Source organism: Heterocephalus glaber, unplaced genomic scaffold (genome assembly GCF_053883595.1).
Source record: "Heterocephalus glaber isolate CG9 unplaced genomic scaffold, H.glaber_assembly_v1.0 deba00001504, whole genome shotgun sequence".
In the NCBI taxonomy this organism is placed as follows: Eukaryota; Metazoa; Chordata; class Mammalia; order Rodentia; family Bathyergidae; genus Heterocephalus; species Heterocephalus glaber.
The window spans coordinates 8,317,019-8,336,356 of NW_028258324.1; the positions used below are offsets into that span (position 1 = coordinate 8,317,019).

Here is a 19,338-nt window from a genome sequence, read left to right on the forward strand (position 1 = left end):
TTTTTGTCTAGATGATCTGTCTATTTGTGATAGTAGGGTATTGAGGTCCCCCACTACAATTGTGTTAGTGTTTATTTGGTTTTTCATGTCTATTAATATTTGTTTTGTATAGTTGGGGTATTCATATTTGGTGCATATATATTTAGGGTTGTCATCTCTTCCTCTTGGATTGTTCCCTTCACAAGGATATAGTGACCATCTTTGTCTCTATTAATTAGTTTTGGTTTGAAATCTACTTTGTCTGCAAATAAGATTGCTACCCCTGCTTTCTTCTGTGTTCCTGTGTCATGGAGAACTGTTTTTCATCCTTTTACTTTCAGTCTATGAGTTTCTTTTTGAGTTAGGTGTGTTTGTTGTATACAGCATATTGTTGCATTTTCCTTTTTAATCCATTCTACCAGTCTATTTCTTTTGATTGGTGACTTGAGGCCATTAACATTGATTGTTATAATTGATAGATATTGACTCATCCTTGTCATGATGTTTTACTGTTGTTGGCTCTTTTATTTTTTATTTTTCCCCCTTTCCCTTTAGCTTCTTGCCTTGCCTGGTGGCTTCCCTCTGTTGGGCCTAATGGAGTTGTGACCTTCATTGCTTTTTTCTAGGATATTGTTTAGCATTGCTTGTAGTGCTGGTTTGCTGTTCATGAAATTTCTCAAGTGTTCTTTGTTGTGGAAGTATCTAATTTCCCCCATAGATTTTGAAAGATAATTTTGCAGGATACAACAGTCTAGGTTGGAAGTTATTTTCTTTTAGGGCTTGAAATACTTCACTCTAGGCTCTCCTTGATTTGAGGGTTTGTGTTGAGAAGTCTGCTGTGATTCTGATGGGCTTTCCTTTGGAGGTGATTTGTTTCTTTTCTCCAACTGCTTGTAGGATTTTGTTTTTCTGTTGGGTTTCTGGGATCTTGACTATTATATGTCTAGATGTAGTGGGGGTTTTTTTGATCATGGGTAGTTGGAGTTCTATATGCCTCACTTATCTGTATGTCCAATTCTCTACCTCTGTCTGGGAAGTTTTCCACTATTACTTCTGAGAACAAATTTTTTATGTCAATTGTGCTTTCTCCTGTTTTTTCATGGATTCCTATCAGTCTTATGTTATTCTTCTTTGCATCGTCTAGCAGTTGTTGGATTGATTTCTCGTGGTCCCCCACTATTTTTAAGAAACCTGTATTTTCATGGTCTCTAACTGCGATCCTGTCTTTGATATCTGATATTCTATCTTCGGATTCCCTTAATCTGCTGTGGATACTTCAATGGAGTTTTTGATCTCCTGAATATCTGTTTGAATCTGTTTCATGGATTCCATTTCTTTCTTATATTGGGTGATCATGGTTTTCATTTCTTTCTTATGCTGGGTATTTATGGCTTCCAGCATGTTTCTGAGCTCATCTATGTTTTTATCTGTTTCTGTTCTAGAGCCTCTAATCATGTCTTTTACTCTGCTCACCATCTCTGTGGATATCTGAGAGATAATTTCTGCTTTGAATTTTTCTAGAGCCTCATTCATCTGTTTTGTTACTTCCTGTGCTATCAGTTCAGGGTATCCAGGTGGATGGTTATGGGACTTTTCCATCTCATTTCCCCCAGGATTTACCCTTGGTGGGGTGGAAGTCTGAGTTTGTGCCTTGCTTCAATGTCTTCTCATTTTTGCTTTTGGTACTGTCCTTGGTTTAACTCCTGGGTTGATAGTTTGAAATTGCTTATTGTAGGTATCTTTGTTGCTTGTAATTACAACCCTTATGGAATGATTGCTTCTCAGAGGTGTCTTCCAGATATAGTTGGTCTTTAAGTTTTGAGTCTCTCATGACTCTAAGGCTATCTCATTTTCCTTATACTAGGAAGGTTCATTGACTAGATCAATACCAACACCTTAGCCCAAGTGATACAATCAGCAACACCACTGCATCAAGTACATCTTTGAAAATGACATTTTGTGGTAGTTATTAATCTATTACCTTTAGCTGGTGAATTAAATCAAGATTGAGGACCAACCCAACATATAGTGAATAAACTCTTCAATATAACAACTTTACCCTTTGGAATGGGGAGTTAGAAGGGATTGGGGAGCGAGGGACAGATGGGAAGAAGGATAGGGGAAGGTTAGCAGTGTGGCTAGAGGACACAGGTGAGAAGGAAAAAGAGAATAATAGGAAAATAAAGAACTCCGAATGAGGACCAAAACAGGGACAAAAAGGGAAGATGAACAATGTGGGAGAGCAAGAGAGTGAGTGTAAGAGAGAGAGAAAGGAAAGAGAAAAGAAAGAAGAAAAGAAAAGAAAAAAAGGAGAGAAAAACAAGTATTTGCAAAGAGTAGGGAAAAAAATTAAAGATAAGAGGAGCAAAAGAAAAGAAAAGAGAAAAAAATGAACTAATAATACTAATTTTGTGAATAAAAAATAACAATGAAAATGAAGGGCCTCTTTCAGGGTATGTCTCTGCTGTCACAATAGACAACGTGGGTAGCAGTGTGCAGATATAAGTCAATGCGTCTCAGCAAGCTAGTCGAAGACCCTTGAGATTCAGGCAGATTTCTGGCTGCAAGTCCCAAGTTGAGCTCCCTGTCCTCCTGTAGGGTTGAACTCTGCAGAGTTGTATTGCAGGTTCCAGCTGCCCTTCCCCTGAAGGTAGTCCCGGTCCTGATGGGAGGTGAAGGTGACTCCAACTTACCCAGTACAGTGGTCTGATGGTCCGGTGTCCTCTGGGTCTTTGTGGTGTGGAACCAGGTGACTTTACAGAGAAGAGGCCAGAGGAGCGTGGTGGGGGGGCTTGTCCAGTGGATTGCTGCCGGGGAGCGGGCTGATTCGGCGTGTTCCGCACGACTCGCGACCTTGGTACGGTGTCTGCAGACATGCAGTCTGCCGTGGGCTGATTCGCCGTGTGTCAACACTATATTCAGGGGAGGGGCGTGGGGTGCCTCCACGCAGCTGACGCTTCCAAGCCCTTCCTCCCCCATTTTTCCTGTTATTTTTAAGATTTTAGGATTTTCTTCTTAGTCTTTATATTTTTTGATAAGTTTGTTCCAAGTTTATAGTTTCTGTAACTAATGACAGTTTCACTCTGGTTTTCTAATATTTACACCCCTGATTTCTGTCTTTTGCTTATTTGCATTTGTCAGTACTTACAGTACATGATTACATGGTAGTATTGGTAGTGGGTGTCCTTGGCTTATTCTTGATTATAGATTTTTTTTCCCTCCTTTTAATCATGCTGGCTTTTAACCAAAATCCAATACATATATTTTTATCAAATTAAGGAAGTATCCATCTTCCCTGTTTTCAAGTGTTTTTTTAAAAAAATCAAAATTTTTCAGCTATTCTCAAATCAAACCCTTTTCTTTAAATGTGATATTGAACTTACTAATTTTTACTTAGGTTTTTTGCACTGATGTTTACAAGTGATATTGAACTATAGTTTTAGTTTCTGGGCAGTTTTTGTCAGTATTTATGAAAGTTTTCTTTCTTTCTCTGTGCCCCAGAACAGTTCACATAGCATTAAAACAGTTTACTCTTGAAAATCTTGGGAGAATTTCTTCTTCCATAACATCATCTGGCCTTGGAGCTTTTATGTTTGGGGGTTGGGGGAGAGGAAGCTCTTTAACAATTATTTCTATTTATTTTATGGATGTCTGTTGCGATTAATATTGGCAAAATATAGTTTCCTAGATAATGTATTCATGAGACAAGCAATATGTTCCAAAAGTCTTCCCAGAAATTGCTGCCAATTTCAGCAGTCAGATAGCTGTATGAGTCTCATTATGACAATCCAAGAACACAGAAACTAGTGAAATGTTTGCATTTCATCCAGATTTCTCATTCCTGGCCAGAGACCAGGTCTAGATCCTGTTGTGCTTTCCTGGGGACCTTTGGCCTGGGCTCTGCTTTCTCCTTTCACCTGGTACATTCATTTATATATTAATTACTCTTCACTTACTTCTAAAAGAGTCTGAGGCAGAGCACTTGAGTCAGATCCCAAGGAACATGAAGCAGTAAGCCAGCATTTACACGCAATTTTCATGTACTAGCGAGAAACAATAAATTAGTGTGTGTGCAAGAATTCTTTGCCTGTCGTTATCATACCCAGTGTTACTGGTGCACTTTTCTGTGAAGAACAGCAATTCTCACTGAGAACAAATTCACATCTCACAGACCATTTGGCAATGTCTGGAGACAATTTGGGCTGTCACAGCTAGAAGATTAGGATGCCACTAACATGGATTGGGTAGAGGCCAGGATGCAACTATCTTACTATGCGCGGGACAGCTCCTCACAGCAGAGATCCATTCCAAAATATCAAAATACTGTATGTTTCAGATGACAAATATATAAAAATTTATATAGAAATATTTTTTCTCTGTGTTTGTTCCAGGATTTTATAAAAACTTTGCCAACATTTTCAGGATTTCAAGGCCGGGACCTTTTTGAAATTTGGAGTAAAGTCTACGATCCTTTATATTGTGAGGTAAAAGAAAAAAATCAAACATTAATTTTCAATCTGATTTTATGATTTATTCCTATTTTGAAACAGATGAATACATTTTTCTTCTATTTTTTATATATCTGCCTATTGCTCACGCATACTTTAATATTGACACATAATTCAAAATTTCCTTTTATAGTCCAGAAAATCTTGACTTCTCTTTTTTTTCCATTATTTATGATTTCACCCTTTAGAAAATTGCAAACAAAATTGCTTTTCTTCTGTACATTGACACTTACTTATTTTACAGTCATTCAGGAATGCTGGTTTTCTGTCATGGGTTTTAATGAAAAAAATAATGTTACACAAAAGAGGAGAGAAGAATTGCCCAATTTCTGGTTACAGAAATAAATAAGACAGCTATAAGTCAAGCCATTAAAATTGGTGTATCAGGTCAGAACATTTTTTGCTGTGTGATGCATTTGAAATAATCTTTGTTACTAAATTAGTATTGTTTTTTCAAAGATATATGGTGGTTTTTGCTCACCAGGTTCCATTTCTGGCAGAAAGAAGTACTTTCTATCCCTGTTTTCCCAACCAGGACCCTAGAACCTTGGACAAAATTCTGACTACTCATCTGACTCATAGCTACTTCTGAGTTGAATTCATCATGAGTGCACAGAGGGAAGAAGTTTCTTTCCCAGCTCTGTCTAGTAACAGATGACACAGTTTCTCCCACCCATAGCAGCTTACTGACCCAGCCACATGCTGCTGCTCTCTCAGCATCTTCACCTTGATTATCAGCATCTGTCTCAGTGAAGATTTGTTACCTTTATAAAAGGTCTTCAATGAAGACAAGAACATATTTCTTACTTACATTCTATTTTTTTCTTTCTTTTTGTTGTGGTCCATTTTGTTTATTCTCAGGATTAAACCCAGGGCCTCAGGCATGCTAAGTATATGCTCTACCACTGAGCTACACATCCAGCTCCTTGCTCCAGCTTAATCTGAGCTATTCCATAATGAGGTCATGTAATGTGGTATGTTTCTCACATCCCTCTTGCTTATTTCTCCTTATCACTTCACTTTGCTGTGTTCTTTTATGATCTCTCTCTCCCTTCCCTGAAGGCCTTAGAAGTAGGGGAATCCTCATCAACTCTTCCTAATGGGTAGTGAATACTGGTGCAAAATCTCTACCTGCCCTACTATTTACCATGTCCCAGAGTCAGGAAACTAGAAGTTCATAGGGCGAGGCATATGTTATTGAAGGCTCCAGAAATACATTCCCTTTCTTAACTGGCCTCATCTGGCTTTTAAGGAAGTGTCATCTAACTCTGCTGGACTTTACCTTTCCCACAGGCTTATAGAAAGGTTTCTAAACCTTTCATAAAGGAACGTGGTACATCCTTGCCCTACTGTACACGTACTCTGCAAAATATAAATCACACACTGACTCAGAATTAAGCCAGAGGATGTGGTAGAAAGGAGAAAGTTTCTGTAATTTTTTTCCTTTGAAAAATTATACATATCATAATGTAAATTCTTACAAAGAAATGGTAGGATAAGAAAGGCTGGCCCCAGTAGCTCCTAGAGATGAAAGAGAATCTTTTTTCTTGGGGAGGGTGGGTTCGTTTATTTTGTTTTTTGAAACAAGGTCTTGCTTGTTGGCCTCAAACTCACTGTGTAGCCCAGGCTGGCCTCAAACTTGGGGTGATCCTCGTGCCCCAGCCCCCTGAGTGCTGGGACTACAGGTGTATCCCACCACACCCAGCTGGAGAATCTTTTTAAAGTCAACAAAAATGATAGTCATAAATAAAAAATATATACATATTCTCCTCTTTTTTATTTGCTACAGGGTATTCACAATTTCACTTTACCCTCCTGGGCCACAAAGGACACAATGACTAAGTTGAGAGAATTATCAGAATTATCCCTCTTGTCCCTCTATGGAATACATAAGCAGAAAGAGAAATCTAGACTCCAAGGGGGTAAGTGTTTTAAAATGTGAGAAGTGTATTAGCTTTATGATTGGTTGATCTGGATCTGTGTTCCAGTCCTACCACAAATCCATGGAGTGACCTCAAATAGGCCAATAACTCTTGCACCATTCTCCATTTTGCAAAAGGGAGACAATAGTAATACCTACTTCACAGGTAGTAAGGACTAAAATGAATATATATACCCAAAAAGCTTAGAACAGACAGCATCTGGAACCTAATATACTATTAGTAAACATTGTATTCCTATAATCATCAATATTACTCATTCTGGCCCTTAATTTTCCCATCTGGAAAATGAAAGCTTTGGACTACAGCTAAATGGTCCTTTCCATGTCTTCCAGATGAAATAATCAATGATTTGTGTCTAAGTCCCAGGAAAATCAATTGGTAGTTTATAAGATGAATTTTTCAAGTGGGAGGTTTGACAGAAGCGGCTTGTTTTCCTGAAGCCCTGGGTAGTGAGCATTGTTAAAAGTAATAGAACGTATTTTTCAGGCCAATTATGCATTGTAAATTAATGCCTGTTGCAATCAACAAGTTATGACAAGGTTATTGGTGATGAAATGTAACGATATTTATTTACTAGTGATGCCCCCTCTCAGAGTTGGCCCTTGGTGGCATGGGACACCCTGCCATCCTGAAGGCAGACCCGGGCAGAAGGATGTGAGGTCTTTGTAACCAAGATAGGTGAGTTTTAAGAAAGAAGCCAGGACCAGACAGGACGGGGTAGATATCAGGGCTGCTGAGTGGCCAGACCAAGACACTAGCGCGTGTGAGGCTCAGGTGTGATTAATGCAGGCATTAATACTAATTAAGGACAAACAGCAAGAGAAGGTCCAGTATGTGAAAGATTGACCTAATTGTGAAAACCCCAAGCCTTAGGGAGAGGTTCCAAGTCAGGTCAACAATGCATTCCAGACATTTTGAGGACACCAGGTGCCGCTCCCCACCTGTCAGGACAGGTTCATCAGAACCCTAAAAGAATGCATAAGAGCATTGTGGGGGCTTGGCAGATGGGGAAAATGTTCACTTGGGGCTGTGTAATTAGAGAAAAAATTCAAATCACCAAGCAGAGGAGGAGTCCGGTACAACTAGGACAGCAGGGCTGCATGTAACAGCTAATGAGGTATGAAACCAGGTGAGTCAGGAGCAAATTCATGTGAGATAAACAAAGTAGGTTGGAGCTAATCCTTCAGGGCAGTGGTCATTAATGATATGAGAAGGTTGCAGACCTACTGTTACAGGAGTCCTGCTGGTGAAGCACAGAGGAAGACTTGTTAGAAAGCTTCAAGTCCTCTCTCCCCACTGAGGGCATGATCAGCAAGCCCCAGCCCTTGAGGAGGGGAGCACATCCAAAGAGGAGGTTTAGATGGGGCCTGAGAAGTTGGCATAATTACCAGGCAGTATACAGACTCTGTGTAGAAGACAGGCCCAGGAAGAAGCTCAATCTTATATGTGCTTTACAACACAAGATGCAGAGGCCGTCTGTAGCCACATAACCGCTGGGCTTCATCTCTGCCCCCACCCCACCCCAGGCACTAGCCTAAGGCTCAGTCCTACCCAGTCAGACAGCAAAGGTGGAACTCTTGATTTGTTTCCACCAAACTCATCACAGTGAACTCAGGAATCCAGCCTCTCAAAGTGTAGTCCCATTGTCCTGTGACACTCTCATCACCTAGCAGCTAACTTGAAATGCAGAATCTCAGACCCCAGTTGAACTAAAATCTTCATTTTAATAAATCTTAATATGCCTTACACAAAACAGGAGTTGACAGTAATCTAATATTAGATACCAAGGTGCACATGTATAAATAAGGAAGGGGATTGTCATAACAGCTTGTTCCTGTTTCGTCCTTTTTTTCCCTTTAGCCACTAGAGGTTAACTTGAGGGAAGCCACTTCCCCTCTCTGGGTCTCAGTTTCCCCATCCAAGAAAGGAATTAAGCTCGGTTCTGTGTATAAGAGTTCCTCTCTGAGATGGTCTCTGATCTTGGATTCTAAAAGCTGGCATTTATGGGGACTCACTTGCCCTTCTTTCCAGAGGAGGTCCAGTGCCACTGATAAGCCAGGAAACTGTTTCCTGCATGATTCTGCCAAAGCTCAAGCTCAGCCTATTGTTCAGATCTGGCTAGACAAGAGGGATTTGCCAAGTCCATGCTTGTTGAATGATGAAGCAACTGAACACAGAACTGCACAGAAGACATCCATTGTATGGGTGACACAGAATAGAAGACTGGCTTCCTCTGACCTTTGCCAGAACTTGTGCTCCATTCATTGGTTTCAAGGGTGATGCCGTTCAGTAAGGCACACACAAACACAAGAGTTGCTTAGGAACATATATCTATCCACTCTTGATGTAGACCATGGGTTGGCATACTACTGCCCACAGACCAAATCCAGCCCACTCCTACTTTTGTAAGCAAAGTTACTGACATAGGCACACTCATTCATTTATGCCTTGTTGATGATGGCTTTCACACTACCACTGAAAAATTGAAAAGTAGCAACAGACCTTATGCCCCACTAAGCCCAAGACAGTTGCCATCTGGCCTTTGTCTGGCAAATAGAAAAGGCTTGCCAACTTTACTGTAGCTCAGGAATGAAGGACATGAACTTTATGTCTTCTGATAATGATGTTTTGTCTAGTTTATACCAATTTAGTAAGGATGCCACAGGGAACTTAGAAGTTAATTTTATGCTTCAGTGTGGTCTTCAGTGTGATCATGTGCAAGGATTTTTGACATATTGGGTTCAAAACCAAGCCTTCCTGCTTACAAGCTGTACAATCTTAGGTAAGTTGCTGAGCCTGAGTCTTAGTTTCCCCATCTATGAGACAGAATATTGACATGTCAGAGCCTGGGGATAATACCCCATTTCTAAGAATTGATACCATAATCATTACCAAGGCTGCATCTGCCCAAAGATGCCTCTTGATAAAAGGCAAGTTGCTAACTACACATGGCTGTCATGACTCTAGACACTTGGCAACAGAATTTGGTACCAAGATGGCATGAAGATCAAGCTAATGTTCCTAAGTATTCTTTTTTTTTTTTTTTTGGAAACAGGGATCGAACTTGGGTCCTTGCACTTGCCCAGCAGGTCGCAAAACCACTGAGCTAAATCCCTGGGCCCTATCCCTAAGTATTCTTGAGGACAACTTTCTCTGTGGCAGGGAGATTTAGACCCATTAGAGATCTAACATCTAGTTTCTTCTATTCACAATCCAGGAAAATCCAGCCACTGCAGATATATTGTGCATATTGGTGTGCAGCCCCTCTTCTTATAATTTAATGAGCTTTTTGAGGGCAGGTACCATGTCTGATCCACCTAGAACAGTGTCTGGCCCATCATAGCTGCTCATTTTGAATTTGCTGAGTGGGCTGGAGTCTGGTAGTACAGACAATTAACACCAATGCCTGCTTATTACCAAAAGCTAATAAACACTACTGGTCATTCTCAGGCTAGGGGAACCCATGTATAGTAGAGAGATCACTGGAGACACAAAGAATCTCTTTTGAAATTCATAAACACAAATAGTTGTGGAGTCTCTGAGGCAGCATGGCCTCAAAATAGATTCCGGCAGCCAGGTATGTTCACACACACATACACACACAAAACCCCAGCACTCTGGGAGATTGGGGCAGAAGGATCTCAAGTTCAAGCCCATCCTGGATACCTTAGGAATTTAGTGATACTCTGTCTCAAAATTAAAAATTTTAAAAAGAGGGTTGGGTGGTAGTTTAGTGTGAATCCCCAGTATTGTTTAAAAAAAAATACACGATTGCCCTATGAGGTGCCATCTTCAGTGTCTGCAAATAGGATGGAGAGTGTGATTTGTGTTTCTGCCTTTCATTGCCTCAGGAGCAGCAAGAGTTAGGTCTTTAGATTTGAAGGCCAAAATATCCCCCTCTCCTAATGACAGAGGCAGTATACGAAAGCTAAAACGCTTGCTGCTGCTTAGTTCCGACCCCAGGGTAACCTGAGGAAATGGCCCATAGAAAATAGCCCGTGATCCACACATTTGGAGAGTTGCTTTCTCCCCTGGCCTCCTACAGGTCTGACCTAAAGAGGATGGGAGCTAAATGTAGAAGTACATGCCTTGCCATTGTTCCAGGTCTGCTTGGGAGAAGATCCCTGCTAAACACTGTCTTTGTGATCTGAAAAGGCCATCCGGAATTCCTTCCAAGTTTATTAGACTCCCTCCTAACTTGAGCTTTATCAAAACCTGGTAGAGTATCCAGCAATCCAGCTCTCATTTCCCAGAGGTCTGAAGCACTTAATATCTACCTAGGCTTCAGCTTCCCTAACTCAAAATGAGAGACAAGCTGAGGATTCAGTAAAATCGTTTGTGTATGTCATGTTACCTACACACTACAGATGCTCAAACAAAATTAGGTCTTTACTTCTCTCATTGAATCACTGGGGAGAATCTCAATTATGAGCAGACAAAAAGCTCATAAACTAAAATATAAGCCTGTGTTCCAATCACCTGCATTGTTAATCTATCCTCTTTAAGGTGTCATGATTAATGAAATCCTGAATCACATGAAGAGTGCAACTCAGCCACAAAAGTACAAAAAATTTGTCATGTACTCTGCGGTAAGTATTTTTGTCTCCATTGAACATCCATTTGTTTAAGTGTGTAACGTCTTGGAATGTGGGGCCTTGTCTTCCTCATCTCTGTGTCTTCAGCACCCAGAGTACGTTAGGTGCCTGCACAAAGCTTTCAGAATTGAATGTGCCATTCTGGCCCTTGAGGAATTTACAATCTAACACTGATACTGACGAGACAAATAGGGATAGGGATGTAGCTCAGTTAGCAGACTGCTTGCCTAGCATGAGCAAAGCCCTAAGTTTGAGCCCTAGCACTGCCAAAAAAGAAAACAAACAGACAAACACCATACAAAACAGTATAGAAATGCCATACAAGCAAAGGCTTTGGTGCCTCAGAAAAGTAACCATTCCATCTGCTGCAGGGGTTGGGGAAGAGGAGCACAGAGGCATCCTGGACTAGACCATCAACACATCAAGATGGAAGGTATTAGTTAATAAGTAGTTCCTCACATGAAGGGAATTTTTAGGGCAGAAGTGGAAAGCCAGGAATGTTATGTGGAGAAACTATGTTAGACATTAACTATGCTGTCCAGTATGGAACCTCACAATCACAGGTAGCGATTTCAATTTAAAGTAATTATAATTATGTAGATAAAAATAAAGTGCCTCATTGCACTAGTCACATTTCAAGTGTGCAATAGCCACATACAGCCAGTGGCTACTGAATTGGACAGCACAGACATAGAACATTTCTATCATCACTGAAAGTTTTATTAGACAGACTTGATACAGAGTGTCAGCATGTCTTTCCTGGAAGGCAGCTTAAGGGCTATCTTATCCTGCAGGTTTCTCGGAGGCAATGTAGAAGAACAATGAAACCAGGGAGAAGTCCTTAGGTGTTTGCTCAGGGGAGGCAGGCAGGATCACAGGATAGGAGGCATATTTCAGAAATTATTCCTCCTACCCAGGCATGGTGGCACACTCCTGTAAGTTCAAGGCCGGCCTGGACTACATTATGAGACCCTGTCTTAAAAAAAAAAAAACAAAAGAATTACTTCTACAGCATGACTGGAAATCAGAAACAGGATGTTGTATAGCAAGCTTACGTCTAGAAAAATGGGGATGAGGCCTAAAACTAGGATGACAACAGGAAAGGAAGAGGGATTTGCCAGGTTACAAGAAGAGCTGTGCTTTGGCAAGAGAAAGCCATGTTTTCATTCATGCAAGAAAGTAAACAGTAACTGAAGATACAGGGAAGTTTGCTTATTGTCAATGGCTCTAAACAGAATGGAATAAAGAATAACCCACAGAGGGAGCAGGTGCAATACTTTCTAGAGAGAGGTGGGCCTGAAATTAGCTGATTCTGCCAATTTTTTAAGTTTCTTTTATTTTGGTACTGGGGATCAAAGTTGAGACCTTGTGCTTGTGAGGCAGGCAGCGGCACGACTGAGCTAAATCCCTGGCCCTATTTTTTAAGTTTCTATTCTGTTTTACAGTTCTAACTTGTTGAGTGATTTCTAGAAAGTCATATCTATAACTCTCTGAACTTTATTAAATTGGTTCTAAGCCCTTTTGAATATATCTATGTTGGCATACAGTGTAGGCAGTCAAATGTTATCCCCATTTTACAGATGTGGAAATTGGAAAGCACTCCCCTGTGTCTTCCAGTCACTCTGAGGCAAACATTTAACTTTACAACTATTTTTAAGATATACTCTAGCTCCTCGTATTTTTGCCCCCCCCCCACATTTATGGCTTTATATACTATTCCACAGATTTTAAATCAAATATTATGCTAAAAATACAGTTTAGCATACAATGTTCCAAAATATTTTAAAATTTAATGAAAATCAATGAAATAAGCAAAAGCAGAGATATACTCTTCCTAGAGAAGATATAGGACTTAAAACCGGAAGACTTGAATCAAGTTTGCTTTATTCTATCTTCGAATTATATGACAATAAGCAAGTTATTTAATTTCTCTGGGTCTCACTTTCTTCATATTTTAAATGGAAATAGTAAGTAGGACACAACAGATGCTCATCCACAATAGTTCTTACCCTTTCTTACTTATCAAGTGATTTCGGGAGTATTGGAAATTTAATTGAATCAGAAACCATCATGGTGTTCTTCAAGTGCTGATGCCTAATGAATATAAATCTGAACCAGGGATAAAGATCAAAAATGATTTGCTTCTTATCTCTACAGCATGACACTACTGTGAGTGGCCTACAAATGGCGCTGGATGTTTACAATGGAATCCTACCTCCTTATGCTTCCTGTCACTTGATAGAATTGTATCTTGAGAAGGGGTAAGTGCCTAAGAAGTGCTTTTGAAAGTCAGTGTCATTGTCACCCCAGGCTTTGTTATTATTATTGTTATTGTAGATTTAAGGATTGTGTCTTGTCTTTAGGTTTGGTTTTATATTCAGAGGGAGGAATGGTGGTAACAATATCTTTGCTAGTCATGGCTCTTTTTTGTTTCCATGAAGTCTTTTATTGGGAAGTAATGTACATGCATAGCAAGTGAAAAATTTGAGAGAAGCATCCTTAGTGACAAAAATTAGATTTTTCTTTTTTTAAAAAATTGAGGTATTCTAAGAACTATGCAGTCTTAAATTATTCTCTTGCATAAAAAAAATACCTTGAAGGATGCCAAGAGAAAAATGAAGTTGTTTAGTGCTCACATAATAATAGTCTTTCAAAGACTTCTAACATAGCCATGCTTCTTCTGGTGACTAATATCTACCAGTCAAGATTCTTAAAGCACAACTTCTGAGTAATGTTTACCTCCTTGTGGCCTGATGTAACCCTCCCCTGATGACTAGCTTGACCTCATTAGAAAGATCAAAGTCAGAGAGGGCAGGTGTCCCAGTTTACCCAGAACTGAGAGGCATCTGAAACATAAGAATTTCATTGTTGAAATGGAAATAGTCTGGGGCAAACCAGGAAGAACTAGTTGTCATCAACAACATCACACTAAGAATTTGCATCTGCTGTGCCAATGGAATTTTCTTTGGAAAGAGAAAGGTCATGGGTTGGTGGAGAAATCAAAGAAGGGTCCAGGTTAAGATAATGACCCCACAGTTTTGTTTCTGAGTGGGTTAGAGAGATATTTTTCCCTCCCCCTTAAGGCATTCACAACAGCTGTAGGCAGGGCCAACCTGAGTGTGCAGTCAAACAAGTCCCACATTTAGACGATCCTGTGCTTGTTTTAGTTCTCTACTGTCACCATCTTGAAATTCTCAGTAAATAATTTTTTTTTTAACCAGAGGGCACTGCAATCATTTTGCAACCATAGATGTAAGTTTTTGGGTCCCTGAATTTGTAGAGTAGAAGAGTAACAACACAGAGACCTCATTCTCAATCAATAATTACAAAGAAAGTAAGTTCTGCAGTTAGGGTAGTTAATTCCTTTATTGAACCTTTAAGTGGATGACAGGCACAATGAGGTAGAACTAAAATGTAGTCTTAGCTAATCTTGCTCTCAAATACCTGGAGTCAGAGTGGAGAGAAGACCCTCATAATAAAGACTAGCAAAGGAGCAAAGAGGATCCAAGTTAACTTGCTTATGAGATGATGCTGACTATAAGATGATCCCACTTTTCTTTTGTTTGAGACAAGGTCTCACTGTGTAGTTCAGGATGACCTTGAACTCACTGTGTAGCCCAGGCTGGCCTCCAACTCATGGCAATCCTCTGGCCTCATTCTCCTGAGTACTCAGTTACAGGCATGTGCCACACACCTGTCTATTCCACATTTTCTCTATGAGAAGAAAAGGAGCGAGATGGAAGGGAGAATGTTTTAGATTTTCAACCATCTTAAACATATAAACTGTTAAGGCTGTAGATAAGGTAAATATATACCTATAATTTTTACTACATAAATATAAAACCACAAGGTATATAAAGTAATTTGTTCAGCTAAAAATACTGCTTTTTTTTCACTTTTACATTTTAGGAAATTTTATCCAAATTCCTCATGTCCATCTTAGTTTGTGACTTCCCCACTAGAGCCAATTTTGAGACCCCTAAAGCTGCTTTCTAGATATATTACTTTAGGGTAATTTTGGTTTCTGTATAAATGAACCTCACATTCTCAGGGGAAGTTAATCTCTCATTTATCTAACAGTCTAGTGTAGGTATTGCTGGTCACTAGGTCCGTGCAGGGTTCCATGGTGTGGTTCTCATGTGGTCCCCCTCCCTGGGACCCCAATCATGCTGAGCTCACTAGACTATAGCAAGAAGTGAGAGAGTGGAGAAGGCCACTAATTTTAACAACCACCCCAGCCCAATAAGAGCACATATCCTTTCTGGTTGCTTTCTATTGGCTAAAATGAAACACTTGATCCCACCAGGTGGCAAAGAATCTGGGAAAAGTAATTACTTCTGGGGCATCACTCTTCTATGGAAAGAACCATGATACCAACGGACTATTTAATGGGGCCTCAGCCACATTATCTTGAAATAAAAGATGTTTCACTGGAAAAATTATCCCAAGACATAAATATGTACTCATTCATATATTAGGAAAGTTTTTAAAAACACATCTAAGTAAATATTTGCATTATTATGCTTATATAGTATGGGGAGTTTCATGTTGTTTTTGCCATGCTGGGAATTGAACCTAGAGCCTCATACATGCTAGGCAAGCACTTTACAACTGAGCTACATCCCCATTCCTCTCTTATTTTTTATTTTGCTAAATTGCCCAGGCTGGCCTCCTGCCTCAACCTACAGAATAGCTGAGATTGTAGGTGTGCACCACTGCGCTCTTTTTAACAACTGACTTGTTTATAACAACATTAAAGAGTTGAAATTGTGAGGTTACTACACCAAGAAAGATCATTAATCCCACTTGAATTTCTCTCCTACTTCTTTGGCAAATGACTTCCACAAGCAACTCACACTGGTTTTACTGAGACTGATGTAAGCCTTTAGATCGTCCCCAAATAGCACTTTGTTTTTTGAAATAAAGGTCAAGGACGCTGTCCTTAATGTGACACTGGAGTTGAATATATAGCCACCTCTTTCTGAGGGATAATTTTTTAATAAAGTCTTGCTAAATACTCAACAGCACATCTTACTCAGTTTCATGTTTATGGCCTAGTTAAGGAGGGGGGATGTACAGTCAGGGAAAGTAAATATAGAGAGAGAGAGAGAGAGAAAGGAAAAGAGGGAAAAAAGAGTAAATGAGAAGCATAAAAAAGAACAGTAAGAGGGGAAACCCATGACCCCCCACTTGCCCATCATTTCGCATTCAAAGCCTCATCAAAGACATGCCCAGCTCCCCCAACTATCTCCTCTCAGTTCTTTAAGTATCTTGTTTGTCTCCCTCATTTCCCTGTTTACCTAATAAACCAAGTCCCCATTTCCATCCTCAAATCTGTCCCACCTGCCTCAGTCTCCCCTATTTTCACACATAAATTGGCTAAATTCTTCTTGTTCCTGTAAGCTCTTCCACCAGTCCTTCAAGTGACATGGTATAGTTCGAGTGGAAAGAAATTCAGTGGCCATTCAACATCGCAGAACTAAGGAGCTCTCTCCTCTGCCTTTCCACACCAGTGAGTACTTTGTGGAGATGTACTATCGGAATGAGACCCAGCACGAGCCACACCCCCTCACACTGCCGGGCTGCACCCACAGCTGTCCTCTGGAGAAGTTTGATGAGCTGGTTACCCCTGTGATACCCCAAGACTGGTCCACGGAGTGCATGATCACAAGCAACCATCAAGGTACTGAGGACATGATGGATTAGTATACCCATACACGCCAAGCTGCACAGAAAGAGCAGAGCACCCTTTCTCAAAGGAAATGCTGTTTTGAGAATGTATTCTGGTTGTTAGCCTCAGTTTAGGAAGAAATGGGTTGTGGGTGATAATTGTATGTACAGACGCCCCCTCTAACCTCAAGCAACTTCTACCTCTCTACCTAGCCCTGCCCAGAATTGCCATCAACCTTAATTTCTTTGTTTTGTTTGTTTTTTTGTTGTTTGTTCAGTGTTAATATAAAAGAACCTCAATGTGATCAGGTATAAAGCTTAGGTCAAAATTCATGGCACTTCCATGATTGGTCATATAGCACCTTTTATTGTTTAAGAGTTTCTAGTTTTTGCTTGAGGAGGATGTACTTGAAATGTCTAAAGTGGAGCAGATTTCAAAGGAAATTTATAATCTAGGGTTTAATCCCAGGCTAATGGGCAAAAGACCAACTTATCCATCAGTTCCAGTCTTTCTCAAGGAGAGCAAAAGATAAAATACAGTGGTGATAACTGAAACGCTTTCCTCACTGGGAATGTGATGCTAATTGTTTCTATATTTACTTTTTTTTTGTTTTTTTGGTACCAGGGATCAAACTCGGGTCCTTGCGCTTGCACAGCAGGTGGCAAATCCACTGAGCTAAATCCCCGGCCCCTCTATATTTACTTTTAAACACACTAGGTAGCAGAACTGAACAATAAAAGCTTATTTGTGTTTTTTGGCCCCAAAATATTCATGTTCCATTTTAAGAAACCAAAATCAAGCTTTCTAGGAAGATTTAATGTACGTAATACATACAAAAGTTCTTGGACTATATGCACCATAGCAAATGAGTAATTGGATGAGAGCAAGATATTCAGGCACAATGTATCAGAGATATGGCATTATGTGGTTTTCTCTTAAAGCTCTAATGTTTTAGATGTTGAATCTAAAGTTGATTTAAGAGAAGATGTGCAATGACACATACCAAACTGAAACAAAACTAGAAATGTGAGAATGTTCTAATTGCCTCCAATTCAAAACATACTGAGATGCTAAGTATGTTCTAAAATCTGCTCAGAGGACAAAATATTCTGGTATCTTCAGAAAACCTAAGCAAACTCATAGATCCAACTGAAACTGCTCATGGTGGCAGAAGAAATCATGTTCAAATGACACTCTTTAGAGCCCCATAGATTTGCCATGTGGCAGATGCAACTCGTCTAGAAAACACCATGCTATGTTTCCATTACGAATAAAGATGAGATGGTTTCTAAAGATGGTTTTTACTGGATGCCAGAATCTATACCAAGAGCATTCCCTCTCCTGGTTGGTCATGAAATGACTGACATAAAACATCGATTGATGTGCTTCTCTGTGTTATTTTCCAAGGAAATATTTGTTGTTGGAGTGATCGTCCATGCTTGTAACTTTCTCTTAGCAGTAAGCCAAATGTAAAGTAGTGAATAAAGGCATTATTAGGAAGTTCAAAAGCATTACTTTTAGAATGAACTTTGAAAGTTTGTGTGTGTGTGTGTATTTAATTAGAATAAAATTCCTGCAGGAAGTTTTCAAGGTCTCTCTTTTGTTTGGGGGTTTTGTTTTAATGTAACAGAAAGCTGTGTATTAATATAAAGTAAAATGATTTGACTGGCTTAAATGAACATGTTACATTGAAAATGTAGTTTGAACTTGTTTCAAATAAGGCCTAAACTCTGAATGGTTCTACCTCATCTATTTAAATTGGAGCGGGCTCTGTAATCCCAGAACTCTAAGAGGCTGAAGCAGGAGGATCCCAAGTTCAAGCCCAGCCTGGACAACTAGAAAAGACCTTGTCTCAAAATTTTTTTAAAAAATGTTTTTTAAGACAAAGTCTGCTATGCTGTTCAGGCTGGCCTTAAACTCACTCTGTAGCCCAAATTGGCCTTGATCTTGGTGCTCTTTCTACCTCAACCTCCTGAGTTCTGGGATTACAGGCCACCATGCCCAGCATTCAAAAAAATTTTTTTTTTTTTGGTACCGGGGATTGAACTCAGATCCTTGTGCTTGCAAGGCAGGCAGTGGAACCACTGAGCTAAATCCCCGGCCGTGAAAAAAAAATTTTTTTAATATTTTAAAGAGCTGAGGATACAGGTCAGTCCAAAGTTCAATCCCTAGTACCAAAAATAAAAAAATAATAATGGAACTGGCTAAGAAAATGCCCTCAAGAAGTTCACGAGGTAGTAAGGAAGTAAAGAGATACATATTACACAGAATAACAAGGGTTATGTTTAATGACTACATAGGTTGCAATGGGAACAAGAGTTACCCAGGTTTGGGGGAAAAGTGAGTAAGTAAGGAAGACCAGACAAGGCTTCTTGAGGAAGCAACAACTTCATTGTGCGAATTCAGGCTGGACGGAGCTTTCTGATAATGTCCTGCACAGTACTAGAAAGGCATTTTCCGAACATCCTATTGGCTTAAAGCTGAAAGAATAGGGGAGTTACTCAGCAGAAGTTTCACACTTCAAAGAGATTCCCACAGGGTGCATTCAAAGGGTCATTTCTAATAAGACAACATGTCAGTTCCATAAGTAAGCATGGATTTTATTTGTTATGTTCTCTGCTTTATCTGACCTTGTAGAAGTG

General features: G+C 39.8%; 1 protein-coding gene across 6 annotated transcripts in view; it reads left to right on the forward strand.

Moving 5' to 3' along the window:
• Acp3 (acid phosphatase 3) overlaps positions 1-19,338 on the forward strand; it is a 66,078-nt gene that overhangs the window by 24,013 nt on the left and 22,727 nt on the right. For 5 of the 6 annotated variants that reach the window (XR_015440807.1, XR_015440809.1, XR_015440808.1 and 2 more), the window contains 5 exons: positions 4,371-4,463; positions 6,277-6,409; positions 10,937-11,019; positions 13,183-13,286; positions 16,539-16,708. Coding sequence is in view for 3 of the 6 variants with exons in the window: in XM_004834231.3 (XP_004834288.2) it covers positions 4,371-4,463; positions 6,277-6,409; positions 10,937-11,019; positions 13,183-13,286; positions 16,539-16,708 (583 nt within the window). In the remaining 3 variants the exon portion in view is untranslated. Of the gene's footprint in view, positions 1-4,370; positions 4,464-6,276; positions 6,410-10,936; positions 11,020-13,182; positions 13,287-16,538; positions 18,291-19,338 lie in introns of those variants that run through there. The other variant, XM_013070630.3, reaches the window with a different exon arrangement.